Raw genomic sequence first — 17430 nt, forward strand, 5'->3', positions numbered from 1 at the left:
GCTGCTCTTCCAGAGGTCCTGAGTTCAAATCCCAGCAACCACATGGTGGCTCACAACCATCTATAATGAGATCTGGTGCCCTCTTCTGGTGTGCAGATATACATGGAAGCAGAATGTTGTATACATAACAAATAAAATCTTAAAAAAAAAAACCCTCCATTTATTAGAGGACAAATGTAGCTTAAGAAATTTTACTTATTATTTAATTCTATAATTCTATTTATTTTTGTTTCTGAAACAAACAAACAAAAAGAGGTCTGATGGGCAAGGCAGTATACACATTTAATCCCAGGATCTCTGTATGTTCCAGGTCAGCCTGTTCTATACCATGAATTCCAGGCCAGCTAGGGCTACACAGTGAGATCTAGTTTCAAAAACAGAACAACAAAAAACAAAAGGAGGATTTTCCTGAATCCTTTTAGCTAATACCATCTCAAAGTAAGATGATTTTATTTTTTAGGGCTTCTCTGTGTAGCCCAGGCTGGCCTTGAATCCAGAGCTCCTCCTACCTTTGCCTGTCAAGGGCTGAGATTAAAGGTGTGCCCCACCACAGCCTGGTGGTGCTTACTTTCTAATTTAAAAAATCAGAGTAAGATTTTTAAAAAGGTGCTTACATTTGGGGCTCAATGAAATTGACCTGATGAAAACTGGTTTTTTGTTTGTTTTTGTGAGACAGGGTTTCTTTGTGTAAGAATCAATGCTGTCCTGGAACTTGATTTGTAGGCCGGACTGGCCTCAAACTTACTGAGACCTGCCTGCCTCTGCTGAGATTAAAGGTGTGAGCCACCAACACCCAGATGAAGAAAACTGTTTATTAAAGAAACTGCTTTTCATGTCCAGTTGGGGTTTGTTTATGATTTTTTCAAAATCAACGATTTTGAAACTGAACTCTTCAGATTTAAAATAAAAAGATATTATTACCACTGAAAAATCATTTTCATTTCTTTAATTCTAGAGTTAAGCAGAGGTGGTAAGTGGCCAACAAAAGGTACAAAGGGCCGGGCGTTGGTGGCTCACACCTTTAATCCCATCACTCGGGAGGCAGAGGAAAGCAGATTTCTGTGAGTTCGAGGCCAGCCTGGTCTCCAGAGCGAGTGCCAGGATAGGCTCCAAAGCTACACAGAGAAACCCTGTCTCGAAAAACCAAAAAAAAAAAAAAAAAAAAAAAAAAAAAAAAAGTACAAAGGAATTAGAGACTTGCAAAGTCAAGTAAATAGGCTATTCAGGAGATGACAGGTGAACAACTGGATTCCTGATGTGTAGATTCAATATTGACAATGTAAAAATAGCTAAAACACAAGGTACTCAACACATTACAACATATTTGAGAGAAGAACACAGATATCTTGCAGGGATGCTCAGCACGTGTTACTTGAAGTGCACCTGGCTGCAGGTAACCATGTTAATGAAAGCAGTCCTTTCTTCCAGACTACCATTCAGTGTCAACTCAGAAAAATCTGTAACCAGAAAGATAATGAGGTCAGTAAGAACTGCTTCACACCATGTACGATGCTGACTTTACTATGACACAGAAGATGAGAAGGATTGTGGATGGCATCTGTCTTCCAAACTGATCTAAGGATCTGTTTGGCAAATTAGCTAGGGCAACTGTTATACAGTATACTCTCCTTTTAAACCAAGACTGAACAACTTATTTAAAAACAAAGCTAACAATAGAATGAAAGGAAGAAAGCTACCCTCCCTTGAGAACCAATTACATTAATTTCTGTGTCACCACATAAGGCTCAACAAGTGTCTGTTCTGAATCCTGCTATAACATAATTTCAGAGAAGAAATGCTTAGGATTTAGTCTTTTGTTTTGTTTTTTCAAGACAGGTTTCTCTGTGTAGCTCTGGATGTCCTGGAACTCACTTTGTAGATCAGGCTGTAGACTCAGAGATTCACCTGCCTCTGCCTCCCAAACCCTGGGATTAAGGGCATGTGCCACCACCACCTGGCTCTAAGTTTTACATCTTACTTAAAAACACCTAACATGATTTTAACTGATGACTTCCAGAAAAATTCCTACAGTTTAAGGATTTCTGCATTTTGTCTATCTGTGATAGTATTAACTGTCAAATTGACAGAATCTAGAACCACTTGGGAAATAGGCCTGGGCAGGTTGTTGGGATTATCTTGATTGTGTTAACTGAAGTGGGAGACTTGCCCACTATAGACAGAACCATTCCCTGGGCCAGGCATTCTGGACTGCTTTAAATTGGAGAAAATGAGCTGACACCAGCATACAGGCATGCATTGCTTTCTTCTTCTGTCTATGGAATTTATATCAACAGCTACTTCAAGCTCCTGCTGTCTTCACTTCCTTACCATGATGGGCTGTACCTTGAACTGTGAAATAAAATAAAGCTTTTCTCAGACTTTTATTTGGGGGTAAAGTTGTGTTGGTTAGTGTTAGTGTTAATTTCAAATCCATAAAATCTAGAATCACTTAGGAGATGGGCATCTGGGCATGTCTGTGAGGGATTATCTTGACTATGTTAAGTGATGTGGGAAGACCCATCTTAATTATGAACAGGACCATTCCTTGGGCAGGGACCCTGGACTGTGTAAGAGGAGAAAGGGAATTCAGCAGCAGCATTCTTCTTGGGTATGAATGCAATGAAACTGGCTGCTTGCTTTAAGCTCCTGGTGCCTTGACTTACCCATGAGCCAGTATAAACCCTATCTCTCTTTTCTTTTAAATTCCCTTTTGTTTTGTTTTTGTTTTTTCTTTCTGTTAGCCTTGGCTGTCCTGGAACTCAAGAGATCCACCTGCCTTTGCCTCCTGAGTGCTGGGATTAAAAGTGTGTGCCACCATTGCTTGGCTCCCAAAGTTGTTTTTATTAGGGTATTTTATCAGAGCAAAAGAAAAGAAACTAGGACTGTATCAATCAATAAGATAAAATTATTTGGATTCCAACCAGTGGCTGACTAAGGCATCTGAAATCTTCTCTGTCAGAAAACTGTCAGATTTATTTTCAGATAATCTTTGTAATGTTTGAATGTGACCACTTAAGGCCCATATGAGTAAGAGATAACATCACATGAAGTCTGCATGAAGATAAAAGCAAAAGGTGCTTACTGAAGAAGCTAGAGGGCCAGCTAACTATACAAAGAGCTAAGAGACTGACATAGGCAATCTTTGACAGGAAATCAGAAATGGCAACCCTTATTCTAGTTATAGAGAATGCACTTGGGAAAGAGTATTACCACAGTTACAGTATACAGTGTGAGCTAACATTTCCATCTCATCACTGACCTTTCCATTTGTCTCATTACTTCTTGCCCTTATTCAGTAAAGGCTCTTTTTATCCAGGACAATAAGAAAAAGATCTTGTTAGAGATTATTATACTTACACTGGCACAAAGTCAGACTTTCCTTTAAAGTGTGTTTTATGCCTATGGTTCAGGAAAAGACCTGTAACAGTGATTCCTCCCAGAAAGACTGAATTTACTATGAGTCATCTTTACCAGGTTTGTGGAAACTGGAGTGATCTATAGGAGAGCTGTCACTCAGCTGCCACACTGTCTTCACCTTCTTCTGACTACTGCTTATTTCCACTCTCCACTTCTGTGGCTTCTCACTGAAGAAAAAAAGATCAAAACAAATTAAAAATTAAATAATACCTTCCTTCCCCCTAGCCACTTAGTGAGATTCTTATGTGACAAGCACTGAGAGAGATATAAATAGGTCACAATGTCTGTGGTGGACCAGTACAGTCAAGAAATGAGAGAGACAAGAGCATAAACACATTTCAAAGAAAAACTTTTGCTATTTTGTTTTTTCAAGACAGGGTTTTTCTATGTAGCCCTGGCCATCCTGGAACTCCATTTGTAGACCAGGCTGGCCTCGTACTCAGAGAACTGCCTATTTCTGCCTCTCCAGCACTGGGACTAAAGGCATGCACCACCACTGTCCAGCAGAAAACACATCTTTAAAAAAGCAGTAGTAATACCAGAAACAGATGGAAGCAGAGGCAGAAATCCACAATTATAAATTGGGCCAAGCTCCTAGAGTACAATCGAAGTGAGGGAGGAGAGATAATATGAACAAAGGAGTCAAGACCATGATGGGGAAACTCACAGAATCAGCTGACCCAAGCTAGTGAGAGATCACTGACTACAGTCTGACAAATGGAGAAACTGCATAAGACTCAACTACACTCCCTTAAAATAGGTGACAATGGTGCAGCTGGGACAATATATGAGGCCACTGGCAGTGGGTCCAAGATCTAACTCTAATGTACAAATTGACTTAGTGGAGTCCATTCTATATGGCGAGGTACCTTGCTCAGCCTAGACACAGGAGAGGTGCCTTGGTCCTGCCTCAAGGAGATGATGGGACAGACTTAGTAGACTTCCTAGGAGAGGCCTTACCCTCTCTGAGGAGCAGAAGGGATGTGGATGGGAAGTGGGGGAGCAGGAGAGGAAGGAGGAGAGCTAGGATTGGAATATAAAAAAATAAATAAAAAATGTTAAAAAAGAAAGCAGTAGTAGACTGAGGCTGTTGAGATGGCTCAGTGGTTAAGAGCTATCCTTCCAGATGGCTGCTCCTTTCAGAGGACCTGGGGTTCAAGTCCCAGCAACCACATGGCAGCTCACAACTGTCTCTGATTCTAGTTTCAGGAGTTCTGATACTCTCACACAGGTATACATGCAGGCAAAACACCAATGAACATAAAATAGAAAATAAATTGTATTTTTTTACATACATACAAAAAGCAGTAATAGAGAAACTATGTGTAAGCCAAGTGTGGTGTCGTATTCTATAATTCTAGCATGTGAGAGGCTGAGGCAGGAGAATCACAAATTTAAGACCAGCATGAACTACAGTGAGTTCCTACTTCTATTTTCCTATTTTCCCCCAAAGAAATAACATCATGTATGTGGGGGTGGGGGTAGTTAAGATTGGTAATAATTTAAAAGTCAAAGTGAGGAATAAGAGTGAACAGAGGGTGAATCCTGGTTTGGGCATTAGGTGATTAGTGATGATCATTTGAAAAATGCAATACAAGGGAAGGAAAAAGTGTTAAAAAGAATGTAGAATTTTAAAAAATTAATTAATTAAATTTAAAGAAGATTATCATGGCAGGAGAGCCGATTCAGCAAGTACAGGCTTGATAACTTGAGTTTCATGATGGAAGGGGAGAACTGACGCGTGTGAGCTGTCCTCTGACTTCCACATGTGTGTCATAGCTTACAAGCACCCATCCACATACACATATACAAATAAATAAGTGTAATAAAAATTAATATTCATTTTAGGCCTTCAAGATGGCTCAGTGGGTAAAGGTGCTTGCTGCCAGATGATGAAAGGCTGGCAACCTGAGTCTGACCACCAGAGTGCATATGTAAGGTGGAAGGAGAATGAACGCTACAAAGTTGCTCTCTGACCTCCATATACATGCCACAGCATAGAGCACACACACACACACACACACATACATATAATAATAAATACATATTTTAGCTGGGCAGTGGTGGCACATGCCTTTAATCCCATCACTCAGTAGGCAGAGGCAGAGGAAGGCGGATCTCTGTGAGTTCAAGGTCAGCCTGGTCTACAATGTAAGTTCTAGGACAGCCAGGGCTACATAGAGAAACCCTATCTAAAAAAAAACAATAAACAGCCAGGTGGTGGTGCATACCTTTAGTCCCAGCACTTAGGAGGCAGAGGTAGGTGGATCTCTATGAGTTCCAGACCAGCGTGGTCTACAAGAGCTAGTTCCAGGACAAGTTCCAAAGCCACAGAGAAACCCTGTCTTGAAAAACCAAAAACCAAACCAAAAACAAACCAATAAATAAATAAATGCATATTTTTTAAACTTTTAAAGACTTATTTAGTGCGTGAGTGCAGACAAGCATGTTCCACAGGACATATGAAGGTCAGAGGACAACTTTTAGAGAGTCTTTTTTTTTTTTTTTAAGATTTTATTTATTATGTCTACAACATTCTGTTTCCATGTATATCTGGACACCAGGAGAGGGAACCAGACCTCATATAGGATGGTTGTGAGCCACCATGTGGTTGATGGGAATTGAACTCAGGATCTCTGGAAGAGCAGTCAGTATTCTTAACCTCTGAGCCATCTCTCCAGCCCCCTTCTTCTGGTTTTGAGGCAGAGTTCTCATTACTTCTGCTGTTTACTGATGAGTATTGGGGGGGTCCAGTGGCTTTTCTTGTCTCTGTCTCCCATTTAGCCACGGTTGGAATAACTTAATGCAAGCCACTACAATGGCTTTTTATATGAGTCCTGGAGAGCAAAATACTCAGGTCACTAAGAATTGGGCAGTGGGTGATTTTCTTACCAGCTGAGCCATCTCCCAAACCCACCCCCTTTTAAACATTTATTTAGTGTATGTGTGAGAGTGTCCATGTATGGGTGTGTATATGCCATGGTAAGTATGCCAGAGTATACATGTGTAGGTCAAAGGACAACTTGTGAAAGTCAGTCTCTCTTAACTATGTGAGTTCCAAGAGCTGAACTCTGTGACTAAGGTTTAGTGACTTTTACCAAGTAATCTATCTTGCCTACCCATATTTTGACTTTCCCCCGCCTTTTTGAGGCAGTGTCTCAATTTGTAGTTCTGTCTGGCATAGAACTTGCTATGTTGACCAGGCTGACCATGCTGGCCTTGGGACTCATGAGAGGCACCTGCTAGAATTAAAAGCATGTGCCATCACAACTAGCCAAAAACATTCTACAACATGTCCATTTAATTTGGCAAATTAAGAGGCCATTAGTAACTGGACATGTGGGTGCATAGCTATAATCCCAATACTTTGGATTATATGTCAGCCTAGGCAACACAGTAAGAGGTCATCTAAAAATCAACCAATCACTAGATATACTTTTTAGTATGATAAAGCAGCTTCAGGAAGCAGACATGAGGAAGAAAGGAAAAGCCAGAGATAAGCATTTGCAGTATGTCAGAGTGAATGTCCACAACAATTCTCCCACTCCCACATTCACGTCCTTGGCCTTGCTATCCCTATCTATCCCCATTACTTTCTCTTAGTCTGTCATTTTTTCCTGGTTATTGTTTCTCCCTTGATTTTGTGACAGAACTGTAATCGACAGAACAAAGACTAGAGGCTCAAAAGTCTTAAGTGACACTAAGTCTGGGAGAAGACATACAGAAAGCCATGAAACTTGGGACAAAGACTAAAGGTCAGAGGTTAAGCCACGCTGAGTCATAAAATCCTATGGAAAATGGGTACAGTGGTGATGTACTGTTTATAATTCATTAAAGCCTGCCTGAGGATTCAGAAAGCAAAGTTAGCCACAAGCTATAGCAGCCAGGAGGTGGTGCTACACACCTTTAATCCCATCACTTGGGAGGTAGAGGTAGATGGATCTCTGTTACTTCGAGGCCACGCTAAGCTACAAGAAATACACCCAGTCTTAAAGAGAAACAGCTTACACAAAGGTGATTTCAGCAGTTGGGATCACATGCATTTAATCCTAGGACTCATAAGAGGTATTTAAGACAGGAACAGGTTCTCAGAGGAGGCATTCATTCTCCAGTCACATTGAGGATAGGAAGACACTGAAGTCTCAGGATTCTCCAACCATGCAGATAAGAGGCAGCAGTCTGAGGTTTAGTGGAGCTAGGCTCACCTTTCAGCCTGAGGTAGAGTAAGAGCTAGTGCCCAGATGCTTTGCTTTTCTGATCTTCAGCTTAAAGCTTGAACCACTATCTGTCTCTGGGTCTTTTATTAAAGTGTTACAGACTGCCCATGAGGTACAATGTAATTATTAAGTTTCTCACCTGTGATACAAATTCTTTACAGCAGCTGGTCTGACTGGCAACTGAAAAATGTGTTGCTCATCCAGAGGATTTTGTTTGTAATATTTTATGCAGGATCTAGAAAGATAAAACAATCTCTTTTAGGAATAAGAACCACCAGAAAAAATAAAGGCTTTATAGTCTAGAAAAACATTTTATTGAGAACCACTAACCAGGAAATCACCAGACGGAATGAATTCAAAGCCATAATAGTAACAAACACCCCCATCTAGCCCTTCCAACAAAACTTAAATTATGTTCTCTTTCTGTCCAAGGAAATCCTATTACTTAAAAAAACAAAAACAAAACAATAGTTGATACATTTCTTATATAAAACACATTGCTAAAAATGTAGCTAAGTGGTAGAGAGCCTGCTTTTCATAGGCAAGGATCTAGGTTCAATTCCCAGCCAAGCACAAATAAAGACTTAAGTAGGAAGAAGAAATATCTGAAAGAGAAAAATTAATACAGGAGAGACAAATATAGACTCCATGGCTTTCAGAATACTGGAAGTTTAAACAAATTTATTTATTGTGTGTATGTGTGTGTTTGTGAACATGTGTGGGTGCTACCATCTCAATGTATACATGTAGAGAGATCTGAGAACAACTCAGAGGTGTTGTTTCTCCTCCTATAATGTGAGTCCCAGGGAATGAACCTAGGTCCCCAGACTTGGCACCAAATGTCTTTAACTGCTGAACCATCTCTCCTGTTCAGAATCTAGGGAATTAAAAAATTAATTCATTTATACTACTGATCTTTTCTTTTTTCCTTTATCTCCCCCCACCCTTTCTCTAGTGCTAGGGAATAAATCCAGGACCTCATACATGCTAGGCAAATGTTCTACTACCACTATGCTGCATCTCTAGCATGTCTATAGTATTGATGCTTAACAGGGGGGAAAAAACCTTTTAGATTGGATAAACAATAATGATTTCAAACTTTCCTCTTTACATCTTCACAACTGATGCAAATTCTAAATTTGAAAAATGTGATTTGGAGAGATGGCTTAACAGTTAAAAGGAATCATGAGTACCAGAGTTCAGATACCAGAACCCACATAATAAACTGGACATCTCATTCATATATATATATATATATATATATATATATATATATATATATATATGCAATGACAACTCAGCTGGGAGGCAGGCAGAGGGAGGAAGATTGGGGCCTGATGGCTTCAGTCTTCTGAGAAAAATGCAAGCCTTAGGTTCCTGGGAGACCTTCCCAGAAAGAAGAAACAAAGGGGGGGGGGGGGCGTGGCGGCAGTGAGATGATTTCTACTGGATTTGCTGCAAATCCTGACAACCTGAGCTCATTCTGCAAGACTCACATGGTAGAAGAGAATACAGTCCTGTAAATTGTCCTTATGACTGCTACATAGATGTCTTGGCACACATATATGTGCACACTAAATAAATATTAAAAAAAAATTTTTTTTTGAGACAGAGTCTCACTTTGTAGCCCATCCTGGCCTTGAACTTACCTATGTAGAACCTAGAGCTCAGAGATCAGTTGCCTCTGCCTCCCAAATGCTGAGATTAAGAGCATGTGTCATATCCAGCCAAAATTAAAAAAAAATAAATAAATAAGGGAATGCATGGAGAATGATAGAGAAGAACACAGGAGGCCCTTTTCTGGCCTCTGTGCCTATGCACGGGGTGTACACAGTATATAACACTCACACACATATTAATAAATAAATCTTGAAAAATATTTGGAAAAGATAATGGTTCTCCAATTTCCAGTAAGACCCAGCATCTTTACATGCAAGTTTATTCTAAACTGCCTGAAGTCAAACTGATCAGCTCTAATTACAGCCATGCTACTGACAGGTCTGGGGATCTCCCTCAGTCATCACAGACAGTTGGCAACCTGATCTACATTTACAGAAGTGTAGAACTTGCTTTTTAAAATTCAAATACAACAGTATTTACTAAATGCCTATTATATATCAGGTACCATATATATATATAGGTTATGTCATTTAATCTTTCAGTAGTCAAATGAGTTAGTATATCCTTTTTACAGAAGAAACATGATTGAGAGGAAACTTCCTAATAAAGACAGGTGTAAGAAAGGGTTGAATCTGATTATCTTTCAATATAAAGCCTTTCCATCATATAACATTGCCCTAAATCCACATTAAAGACAAGGCAAATAGATTCGAGTCTAACTAGCAATAAAACTGTGAATATTTAAAACACAAACTTATTCTATGCGCATATGTGTGTACCTGAGTGTATAGTATATATGTGTACCATACCACATGCAAGCAGGAGCCTAAGGAGGCCGGAAGAGGGCATCAGATTACCTAGAACTGGAGCTACCGATGGTTTGTGAGCTTCCATGTGGGTTCTGGGAACAGAACCTGGTCCTCTGCAAGAGCAGCCAGTGCACTTAACTGCAGAGCCATCTTTCCAGCTTGGTGCATACTTCTAACTGCATTTTTTTTTCCAAGACAGGGTTTCTCTGTGGCTTTGGAGGCTGTCCTGGAACTAGCTCTTGTAGACCAGGTTTGTCTTGAACTCACAGAGAACCACCTGTTTCTGACTCCCGTGCTGGGATTAAAGGTGTGTGCCACAACGCCCAGCTCTAACTGCACTTTTTAAAAGAAGATATTTAGAAGAGGGTAGCTCTTAAATAAATAAACAATGGAGCAATACTTACTGTGAGCTGCTGTGGTGGCTCACACCTATAATCCCTGCACTTGAGAAACTGAGGCAGGAGGATTACATTGAGTTTGAGGCCATCCTGGGCTACAAATGAGACAAAATCTCAAAGTAAAAAGAAAAAATACTTACTGTGTCAAAGAAAAGAGAAGCTCGTGCTGAGATTTAATGAAAAGCATGCAGATGACTAGTATTTCTAGAATATGGTGGAGTTTCTGAATACGATTAACCTGCTCCTGTGTAGATACTGATGGAGAAATGAAATATTCCTGGAAAGAAAGAAGTATAGAGAGAATAAGTGTAGGGAGCCGTCCCTGCATTCTCCATTACAATGATGGCGCCTGCAGGCACTGAATGTAAATAAGATTATTGCGCAGGCGCTGGGTAATTTTCCATTCCTTGATCTCTGCCTATGGCCTGATGAGCTGCAGCCAATCATAGGGTGACACGTCCCAGGCAGCGGCTGCCAGCCTTTATTAGGGGACGGGATTCTTGGCTCGGGGTCTCCGCTCTGGTAAGCTTATGCTCTCCTCTCAAGACGCATTAAAGCTTTCCTGCAGAAGGATCCGAATGTCCTGTGTGGTTCTTGCTGGCGAGGCGATTGCGCGGGACAAATAAGGAAGCAAAGACTAAACAGAGCCTCTGGGAAAAATGGCATTCCCTCTACCTCTAAATTTGAATGCTTGACAGCAGAGTTGGGAACTAGAGACAATGTCACAGAGTTCACCACCTTTCACCACTACCCTTTAAATTCAGGTAGGTTCTAAATTCCGAGGCCAGCCTGGATTACAAAGCGAGTTCGAGGACAGCCAGAGCTATTACATAGAGAAACCCTGTCTCAAAAAAAAAAAAAAGCAAAACCAACCAATCAAACAAACAAACTCAAGTCTTTTCTAAGAATGCCACAGGTAGACAATGGTATGAAGTCTCCCATAAAAACTAATCCCAGGGCTGATTCACTTGGGAGGCACAAGTAGACAGCCGACACTACTCATTACTGGAGATGGTGTGAAGGACTGACTAATATGAAAAACCACTCTAAATCTCTCTATACCCAGTGAACTGAAGTTCAAGAAAGTAACCAAGCATATGACAACCTTCCCCTAGCGCATATCACTGGTATACCAGCACAGCTTTTGGAGAAGAAATTTGGTGAGCTAAGCAGTATCATAAAACGTTCATCTTTCCAGACCTAATTTAGAGACCCTACCTAATAACCCATAGTGGAAATGTCAAGACTAGTCTCTTGAAGTGTACACTTTGTACAGGTCCTTCCCCTTGAGCAAGCCTAGAACTTGCAAACATGATGTGGTTTTATTGCCATAAATAACTAGGTCACTAATAGACTATTTGTTGATCAAAGAGAGATTATCACCTGTTCTTTATAAAAAACCTGCTCAGCCTGGCCATTTTAAGGCTGAGAGGCACAGGAGATGCTCTTCGCCCTTACTCTCACTCTGAAAGAATAAACTGTCATGCTGTGGGCAGGACTGCATGATAAATGCTGAGAGCAACCTATAAGACTTGAGACTGGTCCTGAGCCAATAAAAGAAAAGAATGCCATAACTTTTTGTTTTGTTTTTTGAGACAGTTTTTCTCTGTGTAGTCCTAGCTGTCCTGGAACTCACTCTGTAAACCAGGCTGGCCAGGAACTCTGAGATCTGCCTAACTCTGCCTCCACAGTCCTGGGATTAAAGGCATGTGCCCAGCAGGAATGTAGTAACTCCTTTAACAAACAATCCTTAAACTGTAATACAAATGAGTCAAAGTATATAAAATAAATACTCCTCCATGGGTCTAATGGCTTCCCTAACCATTCTAGATAAAGAGTTTCAGTAGAACATTAGCTTCAACAAAATAAAACCATATAAACAACAAAATAAAACTACGTATCAGTTGCAGAAATACAAAGAGAAAAGGAATGACATGGAATGAGCTACTTTTTAATTTATATAGTAGTAACTGGCATCAGTTGGCTTACTGATGCATCCTAGGACCTAGAACAGAGGCTGGCACAATACAGACACTTAACAACTGGGTACAGAATGACTACATAAGAGAAAGAAACTCACCAAATGATTCAAAGATGCAAGTTCTTGACCTATCAAGAAAAATATATATGAGAATAAACTTTAGGAATTTTCCAATAAAATTTTAAAAATTAAAACAAAAAACAGAACCTAAGAAGAAAAACTTCATAGTTCATATATTAAAGAGGTGATCAAGCTAAATAGCTACTCAATTACATCATAAATATACACTAATATTCTAAAACTGATCATAGTTTGGCCCTAAATAAATAAAAGTATCAAGTGTTAGGTAGTGAAAAAAATGTTTTAACTAGGGACAAGAAGATGGCTTAGCAGGTAAAGGTACCTGCCATCAAACCTTACAAACTGAGCTAGATCCTGGGATCCACATGGTGGAAGAACTGACTCCAGCAAGGTATCTTTCCATCTCCACATGCACGGATGCCCTACCACACCACATTAGAAAACTAAACAACAACAACAAAAAAGCAAACAAAAACCTCATACCTAAAAGCAAAAAATGAACGCTATGGCTCTATTTAACCAATTATATATATCAAATGGGAAATACTTGTCTCACAGTCAATGGGCAAAGCCAGACCTACAATGATTAGGAAGGTAAAAATCTAACTCGGGTAGCAACTGACAGGTTTTCAAGTTGGTAAAAGGACTCACTGACGAAAAAACTGATATAATCTTTCTTTAATTTGTCCAAACCAATTTCCAAAAGCATTTGAAGTGGAGTAGTTCCAGAGAGAGGGACGCTGTCCATGGATCCATGGTAAGACTGATGAATGAGCTTACTTAGTAAACTGTTACTCCCACTGTGCAGCTACAAATAGAAAAAAGTTTATACATTCTTAAATTTAAGTATAAATAAATGTAATAAAGCAAAAGAAGACTATGGAGTTCAAAATTACAATTTTCAGCTTCTTAGCACTATAAATTGTTTTACTAAAATTATCCTAAGTTTCTAAGATGCCATTCCTGGCTGGAGCTGTGGCATTAAGAGTGTTTGCTTGCCTAGCATGTCCAAAGCTCTGGGTTCCATCCCTAGCACCTTATGAACACAAAGTGTTGACACATGTCTGTAACTCCAGCACTATGAAAATAGAGGCATGTGCACCAGAAATTCAAAGTCAGTCATCCTCAGCTTAATACCCTATTTGTATTTTTTTTTTAAAGATTTTATTTATTATGTATACAGTCTTCTGCCTGCATGCCAGTAGAGAGCACCAGATCTCACTCAAGGTGGTTGTGAGCCACCATGTGGTTGCAGGGAATTGAACTCAGGACCTCTGGAAGAACAGTCAGTGCTCTTAACTGCTGAGCCATCTCTCCAGCCCGCTATTTGTACTTTTAAACCAAGAAAAAAAAAAAAAAAAAAAAAGGAAGCTATTCTCACATCACTTGTGTTGAAAATCCAAAGCAACCAAGGAAGGTCTAAGTGATAAGCTGCCGGGCGTTGGTGGTGCACGCCTTTAATCCCGGCACTTGGAAGGCAGAGGCAGGCAGATCTCTGTCAGTTCGAGGTCAGCCTGGTCTCCAAAGTGAGTGCCAGGATAGGCTCCAAAGCTACACAGAGAAGAAACCCTATCTCAAAAAACCAAAAAAAAATTAAATAAGTAAATAATAATAATAATAATAAAATAAAAAAATAAATAAAAGTGGTAAGCTCAGTTTTAGCAAGGAGGAGTCAGAGCTGGTCCTTTGAAGCTTTACAACTAAGACTCCTTCTGGTGGTGATTTCAGAACCACCGGGCATCTCTACTAAACTTCTGTACTTCACTTACAATTCTTTTATCACAATGAACTGGGAGCTACATTATTTAAAATGGTTCCTAATAGGCCATTTCTAACCTTTAAATTTCCTTTCTGTTTTTTGGGATTTTGTTTTGTTTTGTTTTTTCAAGACAGGGTTTCTCTGTAGCTTTTGGTGTCTGTCCTGGAACACACTCTGAAGGCCAGGCTGGCTTTGAACTCACAGAGCTCCACCTGTCTCTGCCTCTCAAGTGCTGGGATCAAAGGCTTGCACCACCATTGCCCGGCTCTAACTGCTTTTTGTTCAGTGGAAAATGCACACAAGGACACAAAGTTCAAATGCAGAGAGCACAGCCATTTGTAAGGCTTCTCCCAGAGGTGGCTGTTACTGAGAATTTAGCCCATCTGTTTTTAGATTATTTGTTCTTTTCAAAATTTACATTTATACAGTGTATTCTGCACCATTTGTTGTTAACCCTGCTTTAGCAGCTATTACACACCCCATGTGGCTATATTATTGCTACTTAGTCATCTCATCAACAAGAGAAATGTACATCATTTGCTGGTTTTGGCTCTGATAAACAAAATATAGAACTATTCTGACAGACAAAAATCTACTTTTTTTTGTTTGGTTTTGGTTTTTGAGACACAGTCTCATGACATAACCCAGGCTGACCTCTATGTGTGATTGCTCTGCCTCTGCTTCCCAAATGCTGAGATTACAGGCATATGCTACCACACTCAGCCTTGGTATATTATTTTTGTGCATGAGTGAAGAGTAGATCCTAACACAAGTATTATTGGTTCAAAGATCATATTACATTTGGAGAATCTCAAGTCATCATCAAAATTGTTTTGAAAAAGAGAATCTTAGTTTGTAAGTCTCATCAGTGGCCTATGAAAACATTCATTCCCAGAATAGTTAACAATATCAGCAGTTTATATGTTCAAGGAACTAAGTACTGTGTATACATTAGATCAATTCACCCCTACACAATACTATGACGCGCAGATTCCAGTCCTCACATTGCAGATGAGGGCATTTAGGTACAGAAGTAAAGGAGTCCAAGTTCACACAACTAGAAAGTAGCAGAGTTCGCCGGGCATAGTGGTGCACACCTTAATGCCAGCATTCGGAAAGTAGAGGCAGGCAGATCTCTGTGAGTTCGAGACTAGACTGGTCTACAGATCAAGTTCCAGTATAGCCAGGGCTACACAGAGAAACCCTGTCTCAAAAAAACAAAAATGAAAGTAGTATATTGGAGTTCAACTCAAATTTTTGATCCAGTGTCTTATCAAACATACTCTTTTTGTTGGTTTGATTTGGTTTGTATCTGACACTGAGTAAAACACTCTAGTCACAAAGTGTTTCGACCTACCCAAGGCTGTATGTCACCACGCTGCAGACTCTGCAGGATCAATGTGAAACACTTCACCAAGTCTTGATATGAAACCACACCTTGAAAACCAAGTCACACAGAAATTATTTCCACATCTCTACTGATCAAAAGTGCCAATTATAATGACATGCACATGAAATAAGCAAAAACCCTGTACGTTAGTGGTGAAAGGGGGGATTTAAAATGGGAGGGAAAAAAAACCCCAAAAGACATAGCTCAGATTGACAAATAACATTTGGCAGGAATGTATTTTTTAAACAATTTTATGAAGATATGTTTTGATTCATGCAAATATAGTTAAGTTTTACATTTTATTTTATCTTGTGTGTTCTCCAGACAGGGTTTCTCTGTGTAACAGCCCTGGCTGTCCTGAACTCACACTGTAGACCAGGCTGACCTGGAACTCAAAGAGATCCACCTGCCTCTACTTCCCAAGTGCTGAGATTAAAGGTGGGCACCACACTGCTCAGCAAGTTTTATATTTTAAAGGCATGAGAAGTTGGATGTGTTAGCCGGGCATTGGTGGCGCACACCTTTAATCCCAGCACTCAGGAGGCAGAGGCAGGTGGATCTCTGTGAGTTCAAGGCCAGCCTAGTCTCCAGAGCGAGTGCCAGGATAGGCTCCAAAGCTATACAGAGAAACCCTGTCTCGAAAAACCAAAAAAAAAAAAAAAAAAGTTGGATGTGCTGACACAAACTTTTTTTTTGTTTTTGTTTTCCAAGACAGGGTTTCGCTTGGAACTCACTATGTAGTCTAGTCTGGCCTCAAACTCAGAGATTCACCTGCCTCTGCCTCCATAGTGCTGGGATTCAATACCAGCACCTACATGGTTGCTGTGGAAAATCCTTTAGTACACTGTGAAGTTTTGTTGCTGTGATTGGTTTAATATGCAAGCTGACTGGCCAATAGCAGAACAGGATAAAGCTAAGTGGGAAAGCCAAACTCAGAATGACGGGATGAAGAAGGAGGGAGTGAGAGGAGTTGCCAAGCAGATGGAGAACAAATCAAATATACAAACCAGGAGAGGTAAAGGCCATAAGTTTTGGGGCAGTAAGTGCATGGATTAATAGAAATGGGTTAAGTTGTAGGGGCTAGTTAGTAATAAGCCTGAGCTATTGGCTGAGCATATATAATTCATATTCAGCCTCTGAATGGTTATTTGGGAACTAAAGGGAAGGAAATAAACATCTGATTACACATGGTGGCTCACAACCATCTATAACTAGTTCCAGATGATTTGAAGCTGCCTTCTGACATGTGTAAGCAGGCTGATCTCATGTAGTATACAAACATACATGCAGGTAAAACACCAATACACATAAAACTTAAAAAAAAAAAAAACCTTAAACAAACAAACAAAAGCCCACTGACACTGTAGTGGATGATGGATACGTACTGCTGCTCATTTTGCACCAAAGCTGTTCAGCAAAATCAAGATCCCCCCGCACTGTGATAAGCACAGACCTGTCAACTGCAGCTGCATCATGGTTCACCTTCTGAAAAAGAAGCAAACTTCAAACACTATTTATTTACTTTCAAAGTGAAATAGTTTAAGCTTTAAACACTGTTCTGAGAGCTGTGAAGACATGAACACATACAAAAAACTATACAAATGTTATTTTCCACAGACTTTCATTTACTAATAAAGAGACATTTATTATTAAACAGATTAAAATAATAGTCTTAAAGTTGTTTTAAATCGGGCTGGAGAGATGGCTCAGAGGTTAAGAGCACCGACTGCTCTTCCAAAGGTCCTGAGTTCAATTCCC

General features: G+C 39.9%; 1 protein-coding gene across 3 annotated transcripts in view; it reads right to left on the reverse strand.

The window, feature by feature from the left end:
* Positions 1 to 931: 931 nt before the first annotated feature.
* Positions 932 to 17430, reverse strand: part of Zwilch (zwilch kinetochore protein) — a 33633-nt gene continuing 17134 nt past the window's right edge. For 2 of the 3 annotated variants that reach the window (XM_027414772.2, XM_027414771.2), the window contains 8 exons: positions 17058 to 17157; positions 15640 to 15719; positions 13175 to 13331; positions 12542 to 12570; positions 10602 to 10738; positions 7774 to 7869; positions 3472 to 3584; positions 932 to 1457 (listed from right to left, as the gene is read on the reverse strand). In XM_027414772.2, coding sequence (XP_027270573.1) covers positions 1369 to 1457; positions 3472 to 3584; positions 7774 to 7869; positions 10602 to 10738; positions 12542 to 12570; positions 13175 to 13331; positions 15640 to 15719; positions 17058 to 17157 — 801 coding nt within the window. In that variant the 3' untranslated portion in view covers positions 932 to 1368. Of the gene's footprint in view, positions 1458 to 3471; positions 3585 to 5926; positions 6255 to 7773; positions 7870 to 10601; positions 10739 to 12541; positions 12571 to 13174; positions 13332 to 15639; positions 15720 to 17057; positions 17158 to 17430 lie in introns of those variants that run through there. The other variant, XM_027414773.2, reaches the window with a different exon arrangement.

Source organism: Cricetulus griseus, chromosome 4 (assembly GCF_003668045.3).
Source record: "Cricetulus griseus strain 17A/GY chromosome 4, alternate assembly CriGri-PICRH-1.0, whole genome shotgun sequence".
NCBI classification, from domain to species: Eukaryota; Metazoa; Chordata; class Mammalia; order Rodentia; family Cricetidae; genus Cricetulus; species Cricetulus griseus.